Consider the following 15,481-nt stretch of genomic DNA (forward strand, 5'->3'; position numbering starts at 1 on the left):
GTTTACTTGGCTCCTCATCTCGTAGCTGCTCGAGCTCCTCGTAGATAGTCTCTTGCTGCTTGAGAAATGCCAAGAGATAATCAAACCTTTTCTCTGGTGTCACACCATTTTTTGGATCGGCTACATAAACAAGCCACTTCTTCTTAAGGGACTCAGGGAGTTTACTCTCTATCGATTTTGTTACGAGAGGATTCTTTATGGCGCCTGTGTCTCCGAGGTCACTCAGGTCCCAGAGTGCTTTCTCCACGGCTTGAATCAACTCGACAATTTTCCTTGGTTGGCTACTTCTGACAGATGACATCTTCTGAAGGTCTTCCACTATTTCAATGGCAATAGCCGTTCGATTGCCATAGCGGTTCTCCAAGACACGGAGAATGTCATCTGCTGTGTTATAAGTAGTGAGGTGAAAGTCTTTCTTGATCCTGTCATCGAGACTGTCTAGCAACTGTATCTTTTTCACTTCTTTGGAGCCGGTTGGTTCTCCCTGTTTTTGGAGCGACTCCCAGTCTCTTCTCCACCTGTGAAAATCACGCTTGTAGCCAGAGAATCTGGGGAGAGCTGTGGGTTTCAGCCTAATGGTTGGGGTAAAGATGGGATGACTGGCAGTATTTGTTGATCCTGACCTTGTGTCTTCCTGTCGTCTCGCCATGATGAACTCAGCCTTTCTGGAAACCAGACTGGTTGCTTCCCGTTCGATCTCTTTCAACCGATTGCGGAACTCCTTCTGGTCTTCCACTGGAACCCACTGCTGCCACTTGCAATGAGCTTCCTTTGCGGTCCCCACCAGTGACTTCAGATGGCTGAGCATGAATTCGTAGGCCTCATGGTTGCCATCAGGACGTACTCGAGCGACACGCTCACACTCAGCTTCTGCTAGTTCTACACACTGTAAGACCGAACATTACAAGCTTCTGAAAGAAAATGGGTTGTTTTAACTCAAACATTTAAAAAAGTTAATTCATTCATCAATGTTTTGATGACTATGAACTGATTTTTAATATTGTGTATACAGTGTTCAACCACTTTGGGTCATATTGGTGATTGTACTCAAACATTTTTACTGAATCTGTCTGACGCTGGTCTGACGTCATCACGTATGTGCTCCGCCCCCGACGTGCGTAGACGTTCTCTCACCCATGCCTTCACCAGAGTCCGCCATTAGCTCCTCGCCTCGGTTGAAATCGCTCATACTTTTAAGAATACTTTCCCCACCTTGCTGATTGCACTCACTGCCGGAATCTTGATCCTTTTTTTGGCCGCACTACTCTGGTGAGTTACGTCTTGCCTTTGCACAGTATTTAAATGATGTTTTATTAATTTCTGCATCTAATGCACTTTGTGTCGCATGGTGTGTTAGTTTTATTTGAGCTCTTGTTAGCTAGCCTACATTTAATATCTGCCTTACTTGAAAAATGATTTAACTTACGTGTAAGACAGTATTTCTATATTGTTTTAAGTTATATCTCAAAGTGGAACGTTTGTGTTGCAAAAGTTCTCTGGAAAATTCGAACCTAAAATGGCGGCAGGCCGCGCGTTTTCTTTCTTCTTTTTTTTTTACTGCATGTCTGGGCATGTTTTATTAACTTAGAGGCATAGAGGATTTACGTTCATTTGATCCACTACAATGTACCATAACCGTGCGTTCTGCATGTTAGTAAAAGCAAGCTAACTTGAAACAATAGACTATTCATTTTACAAGGTAATTTATACCCCCCAGCGTTTTCAATTACATGTAACTTAGCAAAGGTAATGATTGCACAGTGATGATACTAATACTTCTAGAGTCTGTGGAATCTCAGCTTTAATCTGATAAGTAATAAAGTATTTCTACCGTGAGTTAGGCATTTTTTCGCTCCGGGCTAATTTAGAGCTTCTTGTGAGACTTGTGTTTTGTTTCGGTAAAAATGGTTCGTATCGTCAGTTAGGTGAGTTTCGTTAAGTGGGTATAACACATTAATAGGTTTTTAAATGTTAAGAAGCCCTGAGACAAAGTTCGTGAACAAAAAGCCCTCTGTACCGGTGGCTGCCCGGTTTAACAGATTAATAGTCTAGTGTTTCAAGTTAGCTTGCTTTTTACAAACATTCAGAATGCACGGTTATGTTAAAACGTTAGTGGATAAAATTAACGTAAATCCTCTATGCCTCCAAGCTAATAAAACATGCACAGACATGCATGCGGTAACAAAAAAGAAGAAAAGCGAGCGTCCTGCCGCCATTTTCAACCCAGTCTCACGGCATTTCGTGTTATTAGTCACGAAATTAATTTAATCTATTGATTCGTGTTCACCAACACGATTTTAAATGCAATGTATTTCTATTGGTAGTATGTTTCGTGCCTGCAACACGTCTTTTTGTCCGGTCGGGTCTTGGAAGACCGGAAGCTGTGTGGTTCATAAAAACATGTTCTTACTCAATATCTTACCCTAAGCCTAACCCTATCCCTTTTATTTTAAATTGTATAATGTCTGAGTTTTTTTGCCGTCAGTGAGGAAAAGAAATGGCTCAGAGCCTCAGAATACTGAAATCTGTATTTGATGTCATCTTTTTTTCCTTCTAATTTGTTATTATTTGGTGCAGGCACGAAACATACTACCAATATAAATACATTGCTTCTAAAATCGTTCTGTGTCAGAATACTGAAATCTGTATTTTTTTAAATGTCTTTTTCCTTCTAATTTGATATTATTTACATTGCTTTTAAAATCGTTCTGTGTGACACGAAAAAAATGGCGAAATCGTGTTGGTGAACACGAATCAATAGATTAATTTCGTGACTATAACACGAAATGCCGTGAGACTGTGTTGCCATTTTAGGTTCGAAAATAGTGTTTCTCAGATCATTTTGTGAAAACTTTGCAACCCAGCTAACCTTCAATGTTTTTTCTCTTTAGGAAACTGAAGCAACTGGCAGATATATGGCTTCTTCAATCTGACTCTAACATCAAAAGACCAAAGAGGGCAGAGGTGAATTTCTTGCCTAATTTCCCACTGGGTGAAGATGGTACAAGCCTCGAGCGATTGAGACTCCAAATCGTAGATGAAGTTACGAGGAGTGATAAAAACCTTCCCTTGATTGAAAAGTTAATGCAGACTACCTTTGCCCTGCGGCGCAATGAGATCATCAATGATGAGCTACCTGTTGGAGAGATCCTGGAACGCTGGCCTGCCTTGAAAATGGAGTCACAGGTGAAAATATTGTATTTATTACCACTATATAATTATTTTGTGTGCCTTTGTCACTGATAACTTTGACATGTTTACTCAGTTTTAGCATGTTATGTTTGTGTTTATCTCTGCTGCCTTCAGTCCACATCTACATTGTACTGTGAATTAAATAGTCATTTTATATTTTGGCAGATTTGTGCAGAGTTTCACAGGATAACAAACCTCAACCTGAAGAACCACTTCTATGCGGAGTTGGATAGACATGCCCCCCGTCTTCAGAGCCTGTTCAGGAAGAAGGCGGCAAGCAAAGGGAAGGTAGCTGAAGTTCTGATTCAGCTATTCGTCTCCTATGACCTCCAGGTGAGTCGGTTATGCCTCTTGGTGTTTTATTCTCATACTAGAGTGGATTATCTTTGTCAAAATGGTAATCTCTTCAGTCATGGAAGAGCCCTTTCTTGTGATATCAATTGTTGTGTGGCTATACTGTTTAGCATCCAAAGTAAAACAAAGATATGTTCTCACACTCAAGGAGCAAGGTGACGTCTATGTCCGACGTGCTGCTGTCCTCCGTGCTCTGCCTGCATATCTGCATGAAGATGACTCCACGTTTCTGAGGCTGTGGCATGTAAGTCAGCATAATAACTGTTTTGAATGTATGTGACAGATCATCAAAAAATATAGTTTATCTTGTTACATTGTTTCAGGAGCTCTATCGCAGGAAGACAATTATTTGAATTTTTATAGTGAAAACATTATAATAAATGATAGATTTAGTTTGAAAAAGTATGAACTGTCCTGGTGTCATCAAAGCTTGATTCTGTCACTGAGGTTATATTACTCAAACATTATCTCTTGTGTTGCTCACATCCCATTCAGGTTCTAGTTCCAAGATTTGAATATTGCCATAAGAATTGTAATTATTGTAAGGTACACAATGGATATGTTGAATATAATCTCGCTTTACTTTACTACTTTAGGATTTATTTGAAAGCTCTTTAGGTTTCAGTGTTAAAAATGGGCTCACGTGATTTAATAAAATATACAATTAAGAGGGGGCTTTCTTTCCTACAGCATCAGTGTTCAATACAAAAGAATCTCTAGTGTTCCCCATATTTTTGTATGTGTAGTAGGGAGAGATTATACTGTAAATATATATTCAGTTGCCAGTTTATTAGGTACAACTAGCGAATAGTAACACAGTCTAATACAGTGATAAAATAAATCCTACCCTTATGAAGGTTATAAATGTTTTTTTTGTAGAAAGCATTTATGTCAACTGATTGGGTATTTTGGAGGCTGAAGTTTCTGGGGCTGTAACATTATGTTGTGCAATGCTGATAGGTGTTTCCTTAACCCTTTAACTGCCAGCGCCACCATTTGGTAGAGCACATTTTGTGTCTTGATATCTTGTTTAAAAAAAGAAGTTGAACTCCATCTGATTCAGCCAGCTCTACCATCTGGTTGACGTGTTATGCACACAACAACCTCTAGATGTCACTGTGGTTCAAATAGAAAGCCCTTCAGCTAGCTTCCACTGAGAAAGTTGGCAATGCTAAAAATCACTGCTGAAGAAATCTCTTTTTGGTCAACTTTTGTAAGGTAACCATATCAATTTTGACATATTTTAGTGTCAGAGCACTGACTGAACATATTTAGATAACTTGATGCACAAAAAAAGTTTTAACAAGGGTGTAATTATTTTTTGGAAAATATGCTCAACCAATCGGTGGAATTGGCTTTTTATGGTAAACTAGCAATATGACTTTTTCAGAGTTTCAGAGATGTTTTCCAATAAAATATGGTAAATAAATGGCTAGATTCATGGTAATATTACTAAATCTAATACTGCCTTATGAGTCTCAGAGTGAAAGAGTGATAATAATTTATATAGCACCTTTCATGCATGGCATTCAGCCCAAAGTTGCTCACAGATGAGCAAGTTAGGCCAACACAGGATATAGACATTTGCTGTTAAGCCAGTGGTTTCTTGTTAGGCCAATTCAGCATCTGAAGTAAGATGAGCAATTATTTTTTTTATTATGAAAAACACTTTTTTTTTACAATTATAATGTATTATCTTTTATGAATATATCTGGTTGTATATATTGCTCATTTTCCATAAAAGAAACAAATGTATTTCAGTTTGTGTTTTATTTGAGTTTGATGCGTACAAATACTGTACTGTATATGATGATTCTTGAAAATGCACTTTTACCATAAAAGGCCAGCTCGACCAGTTGGTAGAGGCTCATAAAAACAAAACTGTGGGGTCAGTCAAAACATTTTTTTTAATTTGTGGCCCATTTGATAAAAAAAAATGCAAACAAATAATTTTTCCATAGCTTTTTTCTTGGTCTGGCAGTTAAAGGGTTAAAGCCACATTATGCACAAAACATTAGGTTATTTGATGTGTTATGTCACTGATGTATTTTTCAGAAAACAGATTTCTGAGATAGCCAAGGCAATATGGGGTAATGGGTAACGTTTATCTGTTCTTGTCATCAGGTGGAGCAGTCTGATGATCCAGACATAGAGGACATCGCGGTCGGACTTCTCATGATCAGTGCCAGGTCAACAGATACCACGCTCTTCTGCCCAGAGAGGATCGCTGTTGTCATTGAGGGTAACAGAGTTATCGAACTCCCTACACTGGCTGACACATTCATCCTGCTTTTTGCACTGACCTTTGCCCTGCATCTGAGCTATCCAAAAGACTTGGCCAACACTTTTGACTTCACCCAGAAAGTGTTGATGGGCCTTGATGAGGGGAACTTGAAGAATTTGAAGCCCAGGGTGTTGAGCCTGAAAAATGACCTTTTGGCAGTGTAATACTACCAACGTGCAAAGTTGCACTTTAACAATCACACACACACACACACACACACACTAAAATAAACAACTTCTTTACCGAAGACTTGTATTTACGGAAGACAGGCAAGCTATCTTCCGGCTGTGATTGGTTGTTCGTAGTCACCTGGCAAGCTGTGCTCTCGGCTGAGTTCAAAAGTTAAAGTTCTTTAAACTAAAGATGCAGTCATAGTGTCCTGGTCACGCCTTGTGAAATTGGGGTGTCTTTATTGACAACAGTGGATTTGAGCAAGGGTACCGCCCCTATGCAAACTGCCAACATTATTTTTCTCAGAAAAAACCACACACACACACTCTGTTCTCCTGTTTACATCCTGCTGCTTTACATCTGTGTTCTGTATTGCATTGACAGATTTGTTACTGTTCAGCTTCAAGTTGAAGGACTGTTTGTAGATGTTGTTTTATACTTTTATATGTATTGGGTCTTTATGTGTTAAATTAATACGCAGAACTGTTCCTGAAAATTGTGTTTAATTCTTGCCAACACAAGCACATTATGTGTCTATGCTGGTTTTGTTAAATGTATTCAGTACCTATTCATTTTCATATGCCTTGGTAGGCTTGAAGACCCTGTATGTGTAAGTGATCTTTCATCTGAACCTGGTGTGTCTCTCGTGGTAGACTGATTTCATAGAAGAGTCTCTTTTAACTTGAGGAGGAGCCTTTCACATAATAACTTTTAGAGCCAAAGTTTGTTTCTTTTGAAACTATTGTGGTTAAAAAGGCCCTAGCACTGTTTTTAAGGTATATTTTTTATTTAAGAGTTATTTGCTATAATGTGTATGTGTATATATATATATATATATATTGTTTCTTAATAAAACAGTGATTTGCATTTAAATTGTCAGTGTAAAAGTGCTTTTGAATGTTTACTCAATGTTAACTTAGGGATTTTGAGTTACAGTTATCTGAAAATATTTATGTAATCGGTTTCAAAAAATGTTTTAAGTACTCTACATTCAGTCAGTTTTGAGTACTAATCAATTGACGTTTTTAATTCATATCGCGTTTTATACAGCGAAAAGTTTTTTATTTAGAGATAATAAAAATATTCAAGTTAAATATATTTGATTTTCATATGTACTGTGCTAACAAAATAGCTAGTTGAAAAGATATGAACATTTTTAAGTCAACAATACTTGATCTTTATATGTACAGTGTTAACACAAATTATTAGTTAAAAGAAACTTAATATATAATGTTTCTTTAACTTACAAACAATATGTTTGTGTGCCTTGAAAATTACTACTAAATAGAACTCAATTGATAAGATTATACTTTAACTTAAAACATTTCAGTTAAGGTATAAGTATTACTCAAAAATGTGTATGTAATCAGTTTCAAAGAAACTTTTGAGTTCTATTAACTTGTCAGGTTTTACAGTGCAGCTGTGCACAGTTCATCTCCAAACTTTTGCCAAAGCATGTCTCTAAGTAGCTCTCCAACCTCCTTCAGCTTTAATTCACATTCATTTGTGGTCCTTGCTATGTCCGCTTCTTGCTGTTCGGTTAGTTCGACTGACTCCTCCTCTTTCAGCTCTGCCTCCTTTACTGCAATGACCTCTGCCATGACTTCGTCATTGGTTTCCATGACTTTGTCGGCTCCCATGGAGAGTTTATTGAAGCTATATTGGAGCTGGTCTTCTGACATGCCGTCGTGAGTTCTGATGATACTGTTAGCTAGTCGTGTGAAGGATCGTTTTGCAGCAGTCCGCTCATTTTTGAGCTGCTCAACTGTTTTCCTGACTGTTTGATCTGTTGGATTTGGGTCCACTGACTGTTTGCAGGGTGGTTTTTTATCTTTTTCCAGGTCACTGTTTTCTCTGTTCCAGCTTACAGTCCCGGTTTTTCACTGTCAAGCCCTTGGTATTTTTGCAGTTTCCCCGCTTGAAAGGGATGGTACAGTCCATATAGGAGGTTTTCACTGGGTTTCACTCATACAATGACCACAACTTTGTTTTCTTTTGAGTTCTTCTTTACTTTAGTTTTTGTTGTTTGCAGTACAGCATATAAGGTTGTACCAGTGCTGCTTCTTTGTAGTTTCTTCTGCTGGTTTGTTGCTGCTGCTGGACGCACGCTCTTTAGTTTGTCCCTCTCCAGCTTTGAATTACCGCCCTCCTTTCAGGTGTGGTGCTTTTAAAGCTGCAGCGACGCTGATTAGCAATTAGGGACTGATTACAGACAGCTGCCACTCTGTCAATCAGCCCGACTTTTTAACCCTTTGCTCTCCTGTGGATTCTCCAAGTTGACTTCACAGGCATATTTACATTTTAAGCATTATTTGTTTAAAGCACATGTGTCAAACTCAAGGCCCGGGGTCCAAATCAGGCCCTTGGTGGATTTAATTTCGGCCTGCAGGATAATTTCTAATTACTATTAGATCTGGCCCTCCGGTATATTGCACGCACACCTTCACTCAATCCTGAGGGTCTCCTCAGCTCAGAGCCTGACCCCAAACATTGATGAACTTGCACCCAAGATGAGATGCCAAGTATCTGGCTTGAACTAGCATCACAGAGCAGCAAACTGAGTTTACATGGATGTTTCCTTCTGCACTTTCTTTCTTGTGACAACAGGGCATGTTTGGTTTGTTCTTTGAGGGAAATAGTTTTTTTGAAGCTGTTGTTGGCCTGTGGAAAAATGTAATCATAAGAAATGACTCTGGAAAAGCTGCAGATAGAGCCATAAGAAATGAATGCAACTGATTATTTAATGTTTAATGTTGTTTTTATAGGCAATAATTTAAGCTTTGTTAGTTCCAGGTTTAATATGTGCAATAAGTTCATTTCAATAAGTTTTGCTTTAAACATTGAACCAGTCCGGCCCTCATAGTACCAATTTTTTTTATTTTGGCCCACTGTGTATTTGAGTTTGACACCCCTGCTTTAAAGTGTTCATCAATGTGCATTGTCCCTGTTCAAATAAACGATTCAATGAAATGAAATGAACAACATTTTTTATTTTCAACTCTCCTGTTTTTGCCCTTGCAGGCTGTAATATATGAATATACGCTTGTTTTTGAAGAGTATTTATGTACATAGGCTCCCGGTAGCTTTTCCATAAATCCCATAAAAACCAACAATCCAGCCGTAGTTTCTCGGAAGATCAGCAAATACTTAGTTAATGTAAAGCCCTGGTCATAGCAAAAAGTTATAAATGAACCTGCTTAAATTAGGGATAAGCAAATGTTGTCCTTAAAAAACTTTGGAAGAAGACAGTAAAACACCATGTCACAGTTATCCTGGCCAACATTATGTTATCCTGATTCATCAATGTGCTTGTCATGTGCACAGTAGCTCCAGTGTAGTTATGGCAATGAAAAACTTAAGTCACAGGCTCCTCCAACAGTGCAACATGAATATATATATATATATAGGACATAAAACAAATCAAACAGATCAAACAATAACAAAAGCCACATTGTGCGTGAATTGTTTCCTACATAAGGTCTTTCTGCAGGGCTACTTCTCTTTCTTTGAGCGTCACACCGTCACGAGAGTCCACGCTTCATCACAGCCTGGAAATGAAGCTCTGATCCATTATTTTCAATGCATCTAATCACATGTTTTTTTAGTCACTGTCTGCCAGATCTGTCTGATTGTTAAAAGTGGTTGGTAACTTTTAGGCTGTTAAGAATTATATTGCAAACGCATCTGTAGTTAGGTTTGCTCACCACTTTTTTAAATGGTGTCAAAGGCATTTTATCTTAATGAATATACGCTATCTGGCACTTCCTGTAGTTTAAGCTGAAGCTACAGCATGAAACCAAGGTTAACTTTCTCATGATGGAAGTATTTCCACCTTTTTTTGTTGTTTTATCACGTGAAAGACTCACACTGTGGTGAACTTTGAAAGGCTGAAGATACAAAGAATCCTTTCAGATCGAGGAGTACTATGTCGAATTACTTCAAACACTTGCTGTACAGACTCACAGCTGCAACTGTGTAGTAAAACAGTCTGAAAGCTGCACTTTTTAAAAGGCAAATAGAAACCAGAATCCAGGATTTACAGTACACATTCTTAAGCTGTCTTAATGATGATAAAACTAATATATTTTAGCGCCGGTTCAACAGACCTAAATATGGAGTGTGGACTGCTACTTGGAGAGGTCCCAGTCCACCTCCTGGGCCCCTGCCGTGGTGCCCTTGCCGGAGATATACATTGCCAAAATAGCTACATGACATTCACCAAATATGTTATTGGCTCTGCTTGGAAAGGTTTTCAGCACTCAGTGGCAATTTCTAGTTCTGTACCCATAGGGGAACAAAGTCACAGCCAGTGCTGAGCGGTTTTATTGCTGATCATGTGGGGGGGGGCCTTACAGAATCTTTGACTACTGATGTCGCCTTTGAAAACACACATAAAAACAGTACTACTTACAGTTTCAAAGGCGCCCCCTTGTTGTGATGATGTAGGTTAAATTAGAATATCAAAGGGTGGACTATTAGGAAAAAATGAATAAAACGACTTGATGTAGACAAGGCAATATTATATATTGTGTGTCTTCTGACCAGCTCTACATGGTGCAATGACACACAATATACACAAGTCTCAGTGGGGTAACGAACCAAAGTGAATGGTTTAGTATAAACATTTACACATGAAAACACAGCGTGCTTGAAAAGAAAAAGGTTGGAGTGATGGAAAACATTCTGATAAACTTCCGATTTGTATTCCTCTTGCAAGTCATTCATGTATTACCTTCCTAAGTTTGTATGGAGCCATGTAAACTTACTGTGGCCTACAATATAAACATCTTATAGCAAAAGGGCAAAAAGACTCCCGACTTCTTTAAGAAGGGCCTATAAACCTTTCTTTTAAAAAAAGCCTTTATTAAACTTGTGTTTTAAGTATGTATTTTATGCCCCTTGTAGCACTTTGGGATTGCTTTTAGTAATGAGAGGTGCTTTACAAATCAAATGTATTATTATTATTATTATTATTTTTATTATCAAAATATGTTTCAAAGTCTACAATATAAACATATTTTCGCAAAAGGGCAAACATATATTTCAAAGTATGACATATGGTCCCTTTTTTAGAATCTATCTCACATTTTTATACAAAGGTATGGTAATGAGAAATGACAATTTGTAAATATTTGAAACATTATTCCATAATGCCAAACAATATGTCTTGGTATTATGTTTGAAATGAATTCATTGGTTGCTAATCAATACTTAAGCCTCAGCTGCTCCCAACCTTTTCTCAATGAATCCAGCTCTCATGACAAGTCACCCAAACACGCCATGACATAGGAGTGAATTGATTTCACATTTTTTTGGTGAGAAAAAATGGAGGGTTTCCATTTGACACGCGGGACGGTGAGGGTAAACTTAGTATCCATTGTTGTGTAAACTCTTTAACCCAGGGCATGTCCAATTCCTGGGCATGCATGGAAATAAGAAGAGTAAGGGTTTGTGCTTTCCGGTTCAAATGAGGTTTCAATAGAGTGGTGCAGGAACGAGTCCTAAAACCCGGAAATGAGTCAGCATTTGACCACATCCAGTTCCCTCGTCTCAGAGTCTATGCGATTTCTCCATAGGATGTTGGAAAATATCTGGAAATAAGGTCTGTGGTTGAAACACATTTAAGAGACGGATCACGTTTTGTTTTACGATATTAAATACATCAGCAGTGACCCAACTGGTGATTTTTTGAAGAGTTTACGTGTCTGAAAAACGATGGTTGTTAACAAGTGGCTGAATAGGACTACAGAAGTTGTCGAGGACGTTGTACGTCATTACACCGAACACGTAAACACTCCGCGAAGTTTGTTTTTCCCCGTGTTCTTCTTGAAAGCAAGTACCTGCCTCCTGCAAACTGTTCAAACAAACGCTTCAATTGTACCATTTTGAATCTGTATTTTTGAATATCAATCTTAAGTTGGCGTGACGTTGAAGCAGCGACCCTGCTGTAGTTCGTTTATAGCATAACGTTAGCATTTTGCTTCTGGCGACTAGATTTATGATTCGAAAAATTATAAAAGGAGCGTAGACATGTGGAGATTATCCGGCTGAACAAAACGTGCATTTATCAAACAGGTTCCTTTTCCACAGATCTTATTTTTTACAATATTCCAAAATCCTATGGAGAAATCCCATTGCTTTTTTGACGAGGGAACCCATGTGCAGCTTACTTCCGGGTCGGCCTACAAAAATACGTCATCCCTGCACCACTCTATTGTGGGCACATTTCAAAGATTTTAAGGACTGAATAAAACGTTTCTGAATGATTCACATCCAGCAGTTCTGTAAGGGATCAAGACAGAGAGAAAGTGAGTTAATGTAATTAATTAGCTTTTGGTTCGAGTTTTTAGATTGTTTTATTATTGGTATCTTAACCTGTTAAGCCCGAGAGACCCCGGTACCAGGGCACTGCCGCAACATCTTGCAGGAAACAGTGTCTGAGGGCATGTTCATTTAATACAACTATGAATGTTTTATATCCATGTAACGGGAAGAAACTCATCTAACTGATCATTTTTATTTATTTTTCAAAAGAAAACCCACAATGCTAACACTGAGCCTCTGAATTAGCAACGAGCGAAAAACACCTTACTGCACCGAAAATCACTCACAAAACCTTATTATTTATCTTTTCACCACATCCAACACATCGTTTCACATCGTGAGGTGACACAGAATCGATTGACACCAACATTAACACTGAATTATACGTATTTGCGACGTTATAAGCAAAAACGGACATCAAAACAGGTGACGCTAGGTAGCTAAAAATGCTAACATTTTTACCTTGGCTCTGTAGTCTCTCCAAAGTGGTCTTCAATGGCATTAAAACGATAAAAACGCTGTTGAAGTTAATCCATAGGTTAATCCAATGTGTCTGTGTCCCTTTGAAATGATTTCTGATAATCCATAAGCATTAAAACTGCTTTTCCGTTTCCAGATGTCAAAGCTAGAGATAGGTTCACTCTGATGGAAAACTGCATGCGCAAAGCCCCCACCTTTTCTCTTCACAATGAGTGTGTGTGGGGGACTCCCCCTTCGATTCTATTGGCTCTAACGGTCAGAAAGAGGTGTCAACCATCAAAATCGAGCAAGGGGGGCCAGAGATATGGAAAATCCACCCAAATGACCCCAGAAGTGGTTTCTTTTTGCTAAATCTCTCTAAAAAGGTCAAATGTCACTTGTTTTGCATCAATCTTGATACAGGGTACTTATTATATGTTGTACTTTGGATTCCTAAAGCTTTTAGTCTACTAACCCATCATCCAAGGGTAGTTTTCACTATAAGTAAAAAATAATATTTGGACGGACACTATAATTTACAGTTTTTTACTATGTAAAATCTGAATTTTCTTTAAAATAAAAAACATCTATATTGATTCTGACTTTTCTACATCCAACTCACAGGTTTATCATTACTTTGAGAAAAAAGATTATTAATTTAACCCTTTTAGAACGGAAGATATGGTAATTTGTTCTGGGAATGTCATTTTCGAGCCTGAGACCTGAAAAACAGGCTCAGGGCTTAACAGGTTAATGTTTTATTGACCTAAGAAAGGTACTAATTCATCTCACACATTGATACGTTCACATTTAAGTATGACTATTGTCCCTGAATTACAGTCAGAGTAACTTTTTTTTGAATAATATTGAAAAAAATACAATAATGAACAAGCCTAGCTTTGAAACTTGTTCTGTGTTTATATGTACCAGTGCAGGGCAGAACATGGGCAAGTCAGTGACTGTACGGCTACTTCTACAGGAAACATTGTAGTACTACATTCACTTCAGAAATGTTATGGTTATGTTGCAGATTCAGATAAAAAAAACATCTATTAAATTATAATTGAAAGCTCCATCTTGAACATGCATTTAGTGAATATAAGTAGCGTGCTTGTGCTGATTGGCCCTCCTTTTAACTTGTATTTAAGGTATTTCTTTCTGAGTGGTCTCTGCCAGGGTTTCGAGTCAAAAAAGATGTGGAAACATTTGAACTTTTCCGAAAAGCGCAGGTGCAGTCACTGTAGAAAAGGATGAAGAAGCAGTTTTTTGCTGTATGTTTCAGATTAATACTCATAACAAAGACCAAAAGCCCTTATTGTGGAAGAAGTTTAGCCGGGCACACGCTGAGTATGTTTTAATCGCTGTTTGTAGTTTTACTTGCTCTACGGCAAGCGGTGAGGCTCATTCATACAAAGTGGGAGAGCAAGAATCTAGTTGTTGGTTGTAATGGTGAAAAAACAATGTCAAACTAATATAAGGTAGCACACATAGATTTAGTTTCACAAAATCGGTGTAAAATAAACAGTTAACAAATTCCGGGAGCATTTTTTTTTGATGAAATGCTGTTAAAAGGTTCTCCTCGGCGCCTTTCTGCCAGAAAAGATGCCGTGGACACCAGAATCAGAATCAGAATACCTTTATTCGTCCCACAGAGGGAAAATTTGGATTTGTTACAGCAAGAAAAGAGCCAAAGACAGCTTAATGTTACACCTAGCCTTGGGGCATATATTTGATGGCGGAGCAGAATGATTTGTCAGGGACCTTCATTCATTGATACTAATGACAATATCACACTACCTCATTGTCAGGTAACCTAAGTTGACCGGTAATTACATGAGGCGCTTTCACACCAACTACTTATCCCAGGAATAGTTCCCGGAACTTAATTCCCCGGAAATCTTTAATTCCTGAACTATCTAGTAGATCGCGTTCACACCGGAATAAGTCCCTGAGGGAAGATTACGCAAATGAAGCCGCTGACGTCACTTCTTCTTCTTCTGCTTTGGGTTTACTGGCAGGCTGCAAACAACTTCACGGCGTATACTGCCACCCGAAGTCCCTGGCTGGAAGTCCCCGGAGGACCTTCCGAGTAAATCGCCAGAACGCCAACACCTCCTCATCTCCACCGCTCCCATGTTTTATTTTGTGTTGCCATAAGTTAGTCTCTCTGCGTTTGTGCGCTGGGCTAATGCTAATGCTAATAATGCTAATGCGAGCAAATAAAATGGCGGCTTCACAAAAACTTTTCGGCGTTATACGGGGCGTGGTTTGCAATTCGCCCAGCCAATCAGAAATTGGAACCTTTTTCTCCCCAGGAAAGTACCTGCTCTCTAGCAGGGACTGAAAAGGGGTGAAAAGGTTCCCGAAAAAAAGTTCTAGTTCCAGGTCTTTTTGGTGTGAACGCAAAATCCCAGGAACTATCGGAACTATTCCTGGGAAAAGTACTCCGGTGTGAAAGCGCCTATGGTCTCCATTGTGAACTACTGTATCAAAAATAAAAAATATGTTAAAACAGCCAATAATCAAATCTAGCGCCATAAGTCGATCCACTATGCTACGACCCAAATGCATTAACTCCAAACGTTTGATAAGAGCAGACCTAAGATAAGATGTTACCTCTATTGTAACAGCTGTGTATGTTAGAACAATTTTAAGATTTCCTTTGCTTGCTTATGTAATGGTGTCACTTTATTGTTT

At 38.5% G+C, this 15,481-nt stretch overlaps 1 protein-coding gene across 2 annotated transcripts; it reads left to right on the top strand.

Moving 5' to 3' along the window:
- The first annotated feature begins 978 nt into the window (after nt 1-978).
- On the top strand, nt 979-6,052 carry LOC117497219. Of its 2 annotated transcripts, XM_034149099.1 has the most exons (5): nt 979-1,269; nt 2,892-3,186; nt 3,358-3,525; nt 3,695-3,790; nt 5,671-6,052. In XM_034149099.1, exons 2-5 carry the CDS (start codon nt 3,085-3,087, stop codon nt 5,992-5,994), a joined length of 690 nt encoding a protein of 229 aa, XP_034004990.1. In that variant the 5' UTR covers nt 979-1,269; nt 2,892-3,084; the 3' UTR covers nt 5,995-6,052. The 2 variants fall into 2 exon arrangements, with proteins under 2 accessions (XP_034004990.1, XP_034004989.1); XM_034149098.1 differs by lacking the exon at nt 979-1,269 and having other exon boundaries at nt 2,751-3,186.
- Nucleotides 6,053-15,481: the final 9,429 nt, after the last annotated feature.

This window comes from Trematomus bernacchii, unplaced genomic scaffold, assembly GCF_902827165.1.
Source record: "Trematomus bernacchii unplaced genomic scaffold, fTreBer1.1, whole genome shotgun sequence".
NCBI classification, from domain to species: Eukaryota; Metazoa; Chordata; class Actinopteri; order Perciformes; family Nototheniidae; genus Trematomus; species Trematomus bernacchii.